Source organism: Cryptomeria japonica, chromosome 5 (assembly GCF_030272615.1).
Source record: "Cryptomeria japonica chromosome 5, Sugi_1.0, whole genome shotgun sequence".
In the NCBI taxonomy this organism is placed as follows: Eukaryota; Viridiplantae; Streptophyta; class Pinopsida; order Cupressales; family Cupressaceae; genus Cryptomeria; species Cryptomeria japonica.
In genome coordinates this window covers 702220632-702235468 of record NC_081409.1, presented here as the reverse complement: position 1 = coordinate 702235468, position 14837 = coordinate 702220632, and the positions used below count along the sequence as shown (strand labels likewise).

Genomic DNA, 14837 nt, shown 5'->3' with positions numbered 1-14837 from the left:
TTTTGAAATTTCATTGCCACTTAAGGACCTGTTTTGGCACACCATGATCCTGCACATACCCGCATATTTCCTTCCTTTCCATTCTCATGTGGAGGGTTCACATTTGAGAGAAAAGCATTCAATGTGGCACATGACAGTTTTTAGCTTTGGTGGTAAGGGTCTCTGGCAGGATGATCTAATCAGTGTAGTTCAAGCAAGGCTTAAGAAAAATGGGAACTATTCAGTGTTATGTCAACATGAAAGTAAACCATTGCTAGAAAAGCTTAGAAACATGGACTCTTGGGATAGGGTGAAAAAAGAGATGGAGAAAATTGTCGCTGACAATAACATTTCAACAGAAGAATTATCATCACAAATTATGGCATTGCACACACAGAGGACAACAGAGGAGGGTATCCAAAATAGGAGGTCCTACAATTTCTACCAAAAATCTGCTAATCCATCTAACAAATATATTCCCAAAACAATTCTGTAAGAATGTAAAGATATTTATTGGACTCAAACCAAAATAAATGATTTTTGAACTATGAAGAAGAATCTCGGTGAACCAAAGACCAATGCGAAATTTGAGTCCATCAACGAGGATGTAGATTTTAGGAAATTATGGAATATGGAGCATCCCACAACAGCATATGACAGGAGTGATGATTAAAATGAGTATGAGGTTGAGCCCACTCCAACAACTACTAAAGTCCCTAAAATATTAGGTGGAATCAATGAGTCCATGAAAGAAAAATATAGAAAAGGGGCAAACATTGTGGAAAAAATAGGTTTTGAAGGTGGTGGTCTATGTCCTAGAGGAGAAGGCATTTGGTATCGACTTGAGGTACAACTTCCATCAGATTCAAAATCAGAAGCTCCTATTAAACCAGTCATTGGACTTGATTCATCAAATTCATCACAGAAAGGTACTACTCATACTCATTACCCTCAGGGTCCACCTGCATTTGTTACAGGTTCAAATCCACAACCACCACCACATCATGGCATTCCCATTAGTGGTGAATCAAGTGCCACTACCACTGGTGGCGAATTTGGGGATAGTAAGTTCTTATTAGTATTCAATCAAGTGCCACCGCAATTGGTGGGGTTGGCATGGGTACTACTACTAATACTAGTTGTCTTGGTGTTGGACAAGTGCAACAACAAAATATCTCTCGCAAGAGGCCACTAGTGGTAGATACTCATACTATTCAGAATCCTATATCAAGTGTCGTTGCCACTACAAATCTATCATTTGCAGCTTCAGAATAGACCCCTCAAAAGACTATAAAAACTACTAATGCAAGTAATAATGGGACAAGATTAGGAATGGTTGTTGGTACTCCTCGCAATACATTAGTTAAAACCATAGGCATAGGTGGAACTTGAGCCTCTGCTATTTCACCTTTCAAACATTCAATTGCTTCAAGAAGCCTAGATTTTCAATTTCATGATTACTATGAAAATTTTGAACACACAACAAATGCAAAAAAAAAAAAAAAAAGAGAGCATTGCATAGGGTTGCCCTGACTGAAGTTTCAGATGAACAAGCTGCAATGAACATGGTATTTCCAACATATGACCCACACAAAGATATGATGGAGTTCATGGTTATTATGCCCCCAAATAAAAATAAAAATCCACCACACAGTCAGATAGATCCCTCTAAATTTCAAGTTAGCACCCTCCAAATGGATTTTTCCAAAGTACAAAATGTGGATAAAATTAGTGTGTCAAAAAGGACTAACGAAGTGGTCTACACTTCACTACTAAAGGTGGAGAGAGATAAAAATAAATTGGAGAAACAAATAGAAAACTTACAGGCGGACCTGGCAAATAAAAAATCAAAGAGGAAAGCAGTAGATAACAAGTGCAATGATTTATAGAAAATGATAAAAAATTCCGGCTATATAGTAGAAATTGTAGAGTAGGAAAAGATGGATGCAAAATTGAAGGACCTGAGTGAAAAACTGGCTAAAAACAGTTAAAAAATTGATGATGAAAAAGCCAATTTTCAAAAATTATACAAAACTTATGCATGTACTGCTGCCAAAATATGAAAAATATAGAACCTATTGGGTCATCAGAAGGAAAAAGAAAAACATTTGGAAAAGGAAGTAAAGGAAGAAAGAAAAAAATGTGCATAAATGAAAGAAGACCTGCATAATGCAAATAATAAAATGAAAACTTTGGAGGATAAATTGAAAGATAATATAAAAAATACAATGAAGTAAATACAAGAAAACATTTTTGATCTAGCTTTTCTTTTCCCCTTCCATGCATTATCATCAATGGCATTATCACCCAAGTCAATATATCATTTCAGCTAACTTGGGCATCTACCAGATAATCTTCTTCAAGATCATCTTTATCTAAGATATCAGGTTTGTCGTCGTCTTCAACATGCGGTGTAGGTTGTGAATTTTGTATTTGTACTTGTGATGATGTATCTTTCTGATTTTCACCACAATCTTTTCCAAAGCCAAAGTATGAAGACAACGTTCTACGTTTTGTTGGCCTCTCGTGGCCTTCCTCACATTCAGGTTTCCTACCCTTCTTCCTATTTGACATCTCCAACAAAATAAAGGCTGCAAAAAAATAATCAATTTGTTGAAGAAGAAATAATAGACTATAAAGTATAATATATGTTTCATTGGCCCTATGACCTACAATCTAGATGTCTGAGGTCTAAATTTCCTAGCTGGCCACTTGGTACTGACGGGTCGCCACTGAATAAGAATGAACCCAACAATGCAAACAGATATAAATAAATTCATAATAATATTATAACACTTTCAAAATATGATCGCTCACCTTTAGGTCACTAGCAGTCGCCAATGCAGTCAACAGCAATGATTTTTCTTGGTCTAAAACTTTGCTATTGATCTGAATTCAAAGCCTAGAACCCACCAGATTGTGTAGAGATAGATCTGATCTTTGAATGTATTTATACCAATCCTTATATGGTGAATTACACAAAAATTTTATATGGTATACAAATATTTGGTGAATCCCGCTTAACTATAACATCACTTATTTAATTTTCAAGGCAATTATGGGTTGTCCAAATAATTGGCAAATACAATATAGTTGGAAAAATTTGGGGTGAATGGAGACACGCGTCGGCAAAATGCCAAGCGAATTGGGTCCTCCTGGCTAACTAATCTTCATATGCCTATAGGCGAATTATGGTCGTCTCTTAAGGTAACCTTGGAGAATGTAGATGAAAACATTAAATTTACCATGTGTCCACCGTATATTGTATTAGCGAAATCCTCACATGAAAACATTTAATTACATAAAACATATGGTGATCGGGTCGCGAATTTGACAGAAATTGATAATGTTCTGGCGACATGGCCACCCCCAATCGGTACAAATAATTTGCCATTTCCTAGCTCGATGACATGAAAAATTTGCCATTGGTGAATATTTGCCACTAAAGTAATCTTTGTTCTTGATCCATGCTTATAACTATCTAGTGTTCATGGGTGTGCCTCACACACCCTCTTGGTATGTTCTCAGTCAATTTTTATCTTAGCATAAGACCCTTTAATTATTGTTCAAAGATACTCACCCTATAATTCCTCAAGTAGAGATAGGAATCTTTGTGTAAGGCGTCAATAGCCTCTAGAGAGGTAGAAAAGTTGAGTCCTTAGATGATTGTATCCATGTCTATCGACTCTGGAAATAGAGGTCTCTCACACTGATCTTAAGGTATTAATATGTGTACTCCTCTAATGGGTTTGTCAAGGGTATCACAAATCATCATCACATTTAGCATGTGTAAATAAAATGTCAATTTTTGTGTTAGGATATTCTACCAAATTTGGATTGTAAACATAAGGAGGGAGATATGTATCATTCAGAGAAATAGAAATAACCTCCTCATCAATAAGATTTTTTCATTTTATTTATTAAACTGTGGCACCAGTTTCTCGAATGATCTAGAATTTTACATGAGGAAAAAGAACTTAGAAGAAATAAATAACTACTTTAAGAGGTTTTTGTTTATACAAGAAGGGGTGGAATAATTTACTTATCTTATGTAAGAAGTGATAAGATTTATTCTACAGAATGAAGAATATATGTTAAAGGTTTTCTTGTTGAATAGGATTGGAAACAAATAAAAGGGAATTGGATAAATGATCTAGCATTTTACATGAGGTTAAAGAAAGAAGAAATAAATAACTACTTTTATGAGGTTTTTGTTTATACAAGAAGGGATGGACTAATTTACTTATCTTATATAAGAAGTGATATGATTTATTCTATAGGATGAAGATACATATGAAAGGTTTTCTTGTGAAATAAGATGGCAAACATATAAAAGGGAATTTGATAAATGAATTAGTTCTCACAATGGCGGGATATTAAGTAGTACATGTGTAAGGAGGCCTAGTAGTAAGATGAGATGAGGGAGGAATCTCATGTGAATGAGATAACTTATATGGAGTACAAATAAAGAGCTCAATGGGTGGTGGTGGTAAAGGATAGGAAGAGGATAAATGTATCTTGGAAGGGAAAGTATTCCTCTATGTGAAATAAAATGAATCTACGCGTAAATGATATGGTTTATGTATAGGTGGGAAAAGAGTGGTAAAGGTTAAAAAGGGAGAAGGTTCCTATAAGCATAATAAAATGGGTTTATATCTATAGGTTACACCTCAAATATAAGATTATAAAGACTAGGAAAATAAAAAAATAATAATATAAATTATTTTAGGCACAAAGTGGATTTATGTTTATAAGGAAAGGGTCAAATACCAAGGAATAAGGAAAGATGCAAAAAGACACGTATCAACATTAATATTATAATTAAATTCATTCAATAAAATATATTAAAAGCATGTATTAGAATGGTCATGTGGAATACATTTGCCAAAAAATAAGTAAATTTAGAGAAGGGAGAGAGGTTCCAAAAAAATGTTGGAAGGGTATGGAGTGGGGAAAATAGGAGAGAAGGCTCAAAATTGGAATAATCATCATAAGAAGAGCATGATACATTAGTAGATAAAGTATATTTACTAGAGGTATAAAAGTACATCATTAAGAGAGTAATGAAAATATTCAAATGACAGAGAATAAAATATGGTAAGGAAAAATAATAGTAGTAAAAGGAAGGGAGAAATCAAGTTCTTCATTTATTAGTGTCTTTAGGATGTGCATAGAAATAGACTTGGTTAAGTAGGGTGGCATGGATCACTAGCAATGCATATAAGACAAAGAATGAGCATAAGAGAAAAAGAGAGGGTTGAAAAATTAAGCATAAATGTCTAGGTTAATAGGGATTATAGTAGGTGAAAGAGAGGTGGGAGAAGGTGGAGAAGCAATAGTGGTAGAGAAAGAAACAGGGGTGGCTATAAGAGTGTCTAAATAAATGAGACATGACCTAAAGAAAAACATAAATTACATAAGGAAAACAGTATTAAAAATGCGATCAATGGAAAGGGAGAAAAACTTACTTAGAAGTTTACAATATGTTGAAGGTTATGGCAGTGAGTATAAGAAAACTTACCAAAAGAAGCATGATCAAGAAGAGAAGCATAAAGAGAGTCTAGAGGTATAGAAGGGAGCATAAGATAAGATAAGGATAGATAAGAATAGTTATGGTATAAAGGTAATCAAAGTATAAAATGGATCAAGAAGAAAATATTTGTCTAAGAGGAAGTGGACATTAAGGGGAGAGTTGAGGTAGAGAATAAGATTACAATAAAAGGAAAGCTAGAATGTGGTGTCTCCATTACAAAGTTTTGTAAGATTATAATAAAATGGAAACTAGGCATTAGAAATCTAACGTACCATAGAAGGTGTACTTTGATAGATTGGAATTGGAGATTTGATATACTATATGTAGATTCCATTAAGAAAAAGACATTGTGGTATCTTAGTTGCTACTAGATAGTCTTAGAGAAATTTTATTTTGAAAAACCGATGATATAGTTTAGGATTGTCTAAATTATTACTCATGCATGTTCACTTATGGAGGTGCATACAATCTATTATTTGATAAGTAAGAGATATTTGAAGTAATTTGTTCATTTCATAGGCCAATACTAATAATGAGAAGTACAATGAGGCATTAGTAATGTTGGTCATTATTGATATGCATGCCACCATTGTGTATGATGATTTTTTCAAGAGATAAATAAAATAATTATTATGGACAACACTAGTAGGGATGAGTGACGTAGGAAATAGATTTTTAAGAAAAAGAAAAATAGATCTTGGCAAACTAGGATAGGGTGTTATATAGAAGTACTATAGTGTTACTACAAGGATATGGGAAGTGATCTAGTGTACCTTAGGTCATGGAAATTTTGTCACAAAAACAAAAATCTGTGATAATATTCTTAGTGTTGGTACAAGAATAATTATTTATATATCTTCATAAATCAATATCTCTAATAATGATTTCCCAGGTACACATTATCAAAATTTGGCTAATAGTTCAAGTTCTAAGGCAACCTAAATCATCAATTTTTGGCAATAAATTATTTATCTTATTTAAACCGCTACAATGTTTATTTTATTAAACATTTTAACTCAAAAACTCACCACAATATTTGATACACATTTAGATCATATTCATTTAAAATAATTTCAAGTTATTGTAAAAATTTAAATTAATTAATCAATGATAGCAACTAAATATTATTGAGTCTACCCCTTGAACCCATCAATGATTTCCATCTAGAACCCCTACTTTTCTAAACTAATTTCATTTCTTTAAATGAAACAATTTTTCATGGTAATAATTGGGTTTTCCTATTATTTTTTAAGATTTTATATATTTTATAATTTTTTTGACATTTTATTTCTAGATCTTAATCATATATAATTTTGATTCATTTCAAACAAATTCACTTACTTTACTAATATAATCTATAATAATGAAACTTATATATTAATAATTTAGTTTTTAACAATCTCCCTATTATGTCCACCTCTTTCAATTACTCATGATATCACTATATATCTAATCAATATCATTCAAGATTCTTAACAGTCTCTTCTCTAAGCGCGAAAGCTAGTTAAAATGCTTTCATTAGCAGGGAAAACATTCACTTTTATCTTCAGCGGTCAAGTGAAATGGCTACCTCCAATTTTAAATACAAACTTAACTATTTTGGGTGGAGTGGGCCCAGATTTAGTGGCGTCATCCAAATCGCAGATTTGAGCTAAGCCTTCCCTGAATCACTTTACGAGGCCTAGCTGGCAATTTGTCAAATCCAATTAAGGTTCGCGTGGTTCAAACGGAAGATTTGGCATGTTGAGGGCAAACATCCTTCGCCACCTTAGCTGGTGAATTAAATGCAATTTTGCCCCTCATTATTTGGCATAAAAGAGTGTGCCCATCTAATTCTCTGTATTGCCTTCTCCAAGTCATTATCAATCTCTTGCCAGTTAATCTCAGAGCTCTGTTTCATTTCCTTTCTTGTTTGATAGCCTGCATTTGCCAATCATATCGACAGAGCCTTCTTTTGGGTTCATAATGAGCGTCTATCCTAGGCCCACCTCCTATTTTGGTGCAGATACTCCAATCTCCCTCTTGGCGTCGACGCGCCAACTCTCCTTCAGAAAGATAACAGACCTTAGGCTGAAGCACCTCCTCCTCTACTCAGAATTCCAAGTTATATTAGCAGTCAAGATGATTTTGGGTAGTGGGCATCTGAACAGAGACGAGTATCCTTGGGACAACACTAGCATTTCCTCCAAGTTTGTCGCTTCATTGTTGGATTTAAAACTTGCAAAGCAAGCAGTTTGGAGCCTCACGAAGAAGCTATTCCTAGAAGAGGTTACCCAAGAGCTTCAAGAAATCCTAAACAAGGCTATCCATGATTCCGGGGCTCCTCGGCTAGGCGACGGAATCTTATTTAATGCTCATGGTGAGCTAATTAACTACTATCCATTTTTGCTAGATTTGAAAGGAAAGGATCTGGATAGATGAAGGGTGTTTGCCGGAGTAGGCCTTGGATACCTTAAATGGCAGTTTTGGGGGGAAAATTGAGAAGACCAGGGAAGAGAGGACGACCTAATTCAATTTGCTAGACTCAACGACATTCTACCTATGAAAGTAGAAGATGAGAATCCTCAGGCGGAGCAGGCATACAAGGGCGGAGCTAGCAGGGGTCGCCATTGGTCTAGATGTGGTCGTGGCAGGGGTCGCCCTCCGAGCAGAGGCCATGGGAGAGAGAGGAATGCGACTCCTCAATCTGAAGCCACCAATGAAACTGCAAGCTAGGTTCCTTATTGAGTTATGTATAAAGTTTTGTATCTGTTTTAGACTCTTGAGCGAGTAATTTTGGCTTTAACAAGTATAATTTCTGTTAATTTGGCAGTAAAGAATCTGCCACTCAGACTCTTTATAGTTTTTTAAAAGCTTAAGACTTTATATGTTAGGCTCGGAAGGACACTATATGTTTAGTATGGTCTGCTTGTCTAGTTTTGCTCTCCTTCTTGATTTCTCAGAAGGCATACAGATGCTTCCAGCAAGAATTTTGTTAATTATCTACTAGCCATGTCAGCACTGTATTTTTGACATAATTAATATAAATCTGACCCTGCCTTTACTAATAAAAAAAAAACAGTCTCTTCTCTAAATCCCCTCACACTCTAATGCATACACTTATTTTATAATGCTATATCCTTTTTTATAAGGAACTCAATGCAATTTGCTTATTAATTAATGAACATACTTTACCATCCCCATTCACATATTTAAACTAACAAAATTCCTATAAAACATAATTATTTCTCTCCAAAAATGGGTTGGTAAGCAATCATAAAAAATCAAAACTAAAACAGATATCATACCAGCCATGACAGTTGTGGACCTCCTCTACGACCGCATTGTTTAGAATGACTCTTCTTTACTCCATTCAAATTTAAGCCAATAATCTTAAACGGCACAACAACTAGTTTGCCATTTTGCCTATCTATCTGACTGTCACTGTTCTTCCAGTTTTCCTTTATTTATAAGTGCACCCATGAAGCCTTCTCCATTCATTCACTATCATTTTCTCTCATTTTTATTAGAATTTCACCATACATCCATCTTCTAAGCTAATACGTAGATATGGCTTGTTTCACTCCTTTCCACTGTATTGTATATCTGCTCATGTTTACTGCAACTCCCATGGTTTACAGCAACTTCTACTCCGATGTAGACGTCAACTGGGGCAAAGAACATGTTAAAATACTCAACAATGGCCAGGAATTGCAGCTTATTCTCGAAAAGCCCATTGGTATAGTTTATGCAATTTAATTTAATACATCAAGATATGTTTATGATTTCAGATAAGTCACTTAGATATATCAAATTTTCGAATGTACTGTGTAATTCAAACTGTTCATCGCAGGCTCTTTAATCCAATCAAAACAAGAATTTTTGTTTGGAAAATTTGACATACAAAAGTGCCCGGAAATTCTGCAGGAACAGTTACTACATTTTATGTGAGTAAACGAAACTTTCATTTATAAGTGCACTCATGAAGCCTTCTCCATTCATTCACTCTCATTTTCTCTCATTATTATTAGAATCTCACCATACATCCATCTTCTAAACTAATACATAGATATGGCTTGTTCCACTCCTTTCCACTGTATTGTATATCTGCTCATGTGTACTGCAGCTCCCATGGTTTACAGCAACTTCTACTCAGATGTAGACGTCAACTGGGGCAAAGAACATGTTAAAATACTCAACAATGGCCAGGACTTGCAGCTTATTCTCGAAAAGCCCGATGGTATAGTTTATGCAATTTAATTTGATACATCAAGATATGTTTATGATTTCAGATAAGTCACTTAGATATATCAAATTTTCGAATGTGCTGTGTAATTCAAAGTGTTCATCGCATGTTCTTTAATCCAATCAAAACAAGAATTTTTGTTTGGAAAATTTGACATACGTAAGAAGCTAGTGCCCGGAAATTCTGCAGGAACAGTTACTACATTTTATGTGAGTAAACGAAACTTTCAAATTTTATATAAAATTAGAATTGGTTAGACTTATTATTATTAGGTAAGTTTAAACAATTAATTTTATGTTTTGATTTGTTTAAGTGATTTATCTAAAATTATACTTATAGTTGGATCTTATTAGAAAATTTAATATGATTTCATATAAATATTCTCAACAAATCAAATCTTAGAATACATTGTTTAAATCAAATTATGAAAATCTAATGGAAACCGGAAAACAAAATTCTAATATTTGTCTACATGAATTTCCCTCCACTCATGCAAAAAGAAATCTAGAAGAATCAAACCTTCAATCATCTGTATTTTCCAATGACTTGACCATCCCATCTATTTTTGAAACTTGAATGTTATTGTTGTAATCATTTCTGAATTAGATTCTGTATGGATTTTATTGTTGTAGTTATTTCAATAATTCTGATGATGGATCACAGAATGTGATCGGAAATAGCTGAATGTGCCTTCCAAGTGGAAAGCCAACACCCGCATGATAAAAATTCTCTATCCTTAATAGAAACCATAGGTATTTCCACAATTCTCTATCCATTATATATTCTATTTTTGTTCCTTACAAAAAAAAAAATTGAATTAGCATTTGAAATCAATAGATGTGTTGTTAAACGTGTTTATTTTCTCATAATAAAAATAATTTATTTTGCTCAAAGACAAATTGTTATTCCTCGAAAGATCAAACAATGATTTTTAAATAATATTTAAAAAGTAAATGATCATGCTATTCAACATATGCAAATGTCTTCCACGATGAAAGAATGGAAGATTTCAAAATTAATTTTATGTAATGCCTTTTTAATTTGACTTTAATTTAATTACAATAATTGAATTAAAATTAAAAAAAAAATAGAATATCTTATTAATAAGATTTTAAAATTGGTAATATAAATTTTATTAATATTTCCATATATATTATAATTAAACTGTAATTTATGATAATAGATTAGGTAATAATAAGTGATTTTAGAATAATTGATATTAAAATTAATTTAAGCAAGTAATTTTTTACTAGTTTTTTAATTAATAAATAAGAAAAAATAATTATGATCTTTCATATAAAACAATCTAAAATGCATGTATAAAATGGTTTAACCTAAAAAACCTAAGACCATTTTGATAGAAGCCTGCAATATAATATCTAATAAAACGCCCTAAAACCAATAGAAACTATAGAGACTTTAAATGCGAACTTTAAAGAAGCTCTATGAATCTTTATAGAAGTAAAACAAAATTAAGAACATTAACCTCCTCCTCTTATTAGAAAGAAAATTTTGTATAGTACACTAAGAAGTCTCAAAAATTCACCTCATTTGTACAAGCCTTTCTGTTGGTGTAAATTATGGATATGGGGCAGTTATGAAAGTGTGCACATAGGGATGATGTATGTAGGAGAAATTCCACCTTTTGTGGTCTTATCTTGTTGTTGCATTCCACTTTCGGTGGGTGATCCACCTCATGTGGAATATTATAGTATTTCTCCTAGCTACTCCTACCTACCCTTGTTTCTCATTGAGCCACATGTCATGATTGTGTGCTCACATATCCATATGGCCTTGCCTTTATAAGATGACTCATCTACATTGTATGTAATTTTGCATCTTGATTAGAATATAGTTTATTCTTATCAATTTTGTCTCTCTCTTGTGCTATTCAATGTGCCCTAGATCTTGGCTATTTTTGACAAATTCTTACACTTTGGACAACTATACAACACTACTTGTACACAAAGTGCATATATACATGGTTGCATATGAACTTGTTTCAAGTCAAAACATACACATGTGACACATGAAGCATCAAAATAGATAATATTTTGAGAAACAATAAATAGATAATAAACAACTTTAGCTTTAGACCTCGAGGATTTAGTTTAAAACTTCATTGACATAGCATGTGAATTTAGAGAATACTAATAAGTACCTCTTATGTAATTTCTACTTCTCAATTTTATATTTTGATAACATAAATATATACAAATTAGTATATTTATAACATATCCCTTTTCACTAGGTATCGTATCTAGCAAGTTGTTTTTGGTTACATTTTATACCTCATTATTTCTACCGATAAAAGTGGCACTACCCACACTTAGATTTAACTAAAAAATAAATTTGATTACCACTCATACATTAAATCCTCAATACAAAAAATTTAGATGAGTTATCATAAATATGTCATCTTTCCAAAAGATTTTATTTAAGTAATGTATACATGACAACCTACCTTTTGATGCTATATTGAATCCCCCTGATAAAATATATCTTATTTATTTTATATTTATATATATATATATATATATATATATATATATATATATATATATATATATATATATATATATATATATATATATATAGAGAGAGAGAGAGAGAGAGAGAGAGAGAGAGTGTGCTATGGAAAGATTTAGATATATCTATGCATTCTTCTATATAGGGTCACTACATGACTAGAAAGTTTGCAATAATTAGCTTAAGAAGATTGAGAGTAGTTTTCTTGAATTTGAATGATCATGGTGTGGTCATTATTTCCTTTTTTAACCACATTATAGGTGTTATTAATTAGGTTTCTTTAGATTAATACATCTATGACACTGACAAGACTAACATAATGAATAGAATTTATTCAAATTTACTTATGTATATTTATTAAGAAAATTAATAACATATATAAACACCTCTCCCCTTTCTACACATATTTCCAAAGCCCTAATTTAACCTATATCACATTAAGTAGATTATCACCTTTCATTAATATGAAGCAATATATATGATCACATTTTGGTTGCTTAGAAAACCTTATATACATGCACATGATGAGGGTTTTCTTTATATGAGATTACTAACAAATTTATCTTGTACCATTTAAACATTAAAATGCATATCTAAACAAGTGTAGATCAATTATTTATTTTAAATCTAAATTGAGCAAATACAATTTAATTTTCATTTATGATTTTTATATTATCAAATTGCACGAGGATAACTAAAATAAATCTTTAAAGATTTATATACAAATTAAAATTAAAAAGACATATAGAAAGAAAAAATTCATAGATATAATTGGTGAAAAAGCAATTCAATAATAATGAGTTAATGAAAATTGGGTGCAACCGATTACAAATAGTACTAGCCTAACTGCAAGTACTAATAAAAAATATAAGTCATCTATTGGTGCTCCATTGAATTCGCTATTTTTTTAAATGTACTTATCCAATCCTTATTCACTAGGGTATAGAGTTAGGATAAAGTTATTAGATGAAAATTTATGCTTAAATATAAGTCATTTCTTTGGTTTTGTTCTCTTAAAATTATATCGTTCTAGTCAATTTTAGATTATCGGTTTGAAGTGGCATTAATAGTATATCCCATGTTAAAATATTTTCATAGAAAGGAGATATATAGATGAGTAGAAAATTTGATTAAAGCTATATAATCTTGAGCACAACAAGAAGAAAGTGAAGGAAAAAAAGTAATTGAAGGCATGGGTTACAAGTGAAAAACTTGCTTATACTTCTGTTTATTTCCGTCTAAAAATACTAGTAAGATTGGCACCTTAACCATTCCTTCTACCATTGTTCTTCTTGCACTAACATGGTAATTACTTGAGGTAAGAAGATGACCAAAGATGAGCTCGGGCAATAAACACCGTGCCCCCTCCTGCTGATGAATCTCCATGGGAATACAATCACCGTTATTGAACATGCAAAAACATTTCACAACTTATTATGAGTGGAGTCGTGTCTATACAACAGTTGATAACAATAAATAATTAGCCGATAGGCTATTCCCTGTGGGGGGCACTCCCACCGGAATTGTCTCACACCGCCTGTTTTTATAAACTGTCTCACTCTATCGGGAACTCATGCCTGAAAAGTTTCACAGGGGCACTCCCACCGGAATTGTCTCACACCGCCTGTTTTTATAAACTGTCTCACTCTATCGGGAACTCATGCCTGAAAAGTTTGTCGAAATTATTTTGGGGGCGCCATCGTTCACCGCTATCGTCAAATCTCGTGTGTCTATGGATGTGATCTATCTCCCGCACAAAAAGCATGTACTATTTTATGGCCTTCAATCTAACTACTTCCAGATAGATCTTTTTAGTTCTGCTCTTATGCAAAGTTGGAGGCTATTATGGAGCAGGAACACATGGCTCCGCCCTCAGGAATTTGTCGAGAAGTCCAATAAACTTTACACAGGTGAAGAAAATGTAGAGAAATCACGATACCAATATAAGTGACAGATCACTTCAAGTAACATATATATGGATGAACAATTCACTCCCAAGTTCTGTGGCTTTGAATCGGCAATATATGTAAACAATAGCAATTCTCAAGTGAAAGAATTGGAATGGGCACTACAATTTGAAGAATTAAGAAATGTACAAGATTTTGGAGTAATTCTGCTAGAGCTGTTGTCTGGTTGTAGATGGAAAAGTGTGCAATACTCGTTGAGTTCTATTCACAGTTCCATCAAAATAGAAGGATTTGAATTCCTCTCACGCTTGTTAGACAGAGAGTTGCAAGGGCCAAAGAAAATTTCTGTTGTGGTAGATCGAATAGAAGATTGAAAGTAGCCCTTATAATTTTATGGTGAATGTTCGTATGTTGAACAGGAAGTTACTCTACAGATCGAATAGAAAATTGAAAGAAGCACTTACAATTTTATGGGGAATGTTCGTGTGTTGAAAAGGAAGTTACTGTCGTTTTTGTCCTTAGCTTTGGTTTTTCCTGAAAGAGTTTAGGGGAAAGAGGTTCACAAATTCTGGTGGGATGTAGTAGTTGTGGCGAGAACATAATGCAAAGAAATCACGATACCAACCATATTTTTGTTGCTTTAGCATATCCATTCCCTGCTCCA

General features: G+C 32.9%; 1 protein-coding gene across 1 annotated transcript in view; it reads left to right on the top strand.

The window, feature by feature from the left end:
* Positions 1-9061: 9061 nt before the first annotated feature.
* LOC131070639 (xyloglucan endotransglucosylase/hydrolase protein 24-like) overlaps positions 9062-14837 on the top strand; it is a 29955-nt gene continuing 24179 nt past the window's right edge. The window contains exons 1-4 of the mRNA XM_059220873.1: positions 9062-9230; positions 9345-9438; positions 9634-9731; positions 9834-9950. Of these exons, the coding sequence (XP_059076856.1) occupies positions 9062-9230; positions 9345-9438; positions 9634-9731; positions 9834-9950 (478 nt within the window). The remainder of the gene's footprint in view (positions 9231-9344; positions 9439-9633; positions 9732-9833; positions 9951-14837) is intronic.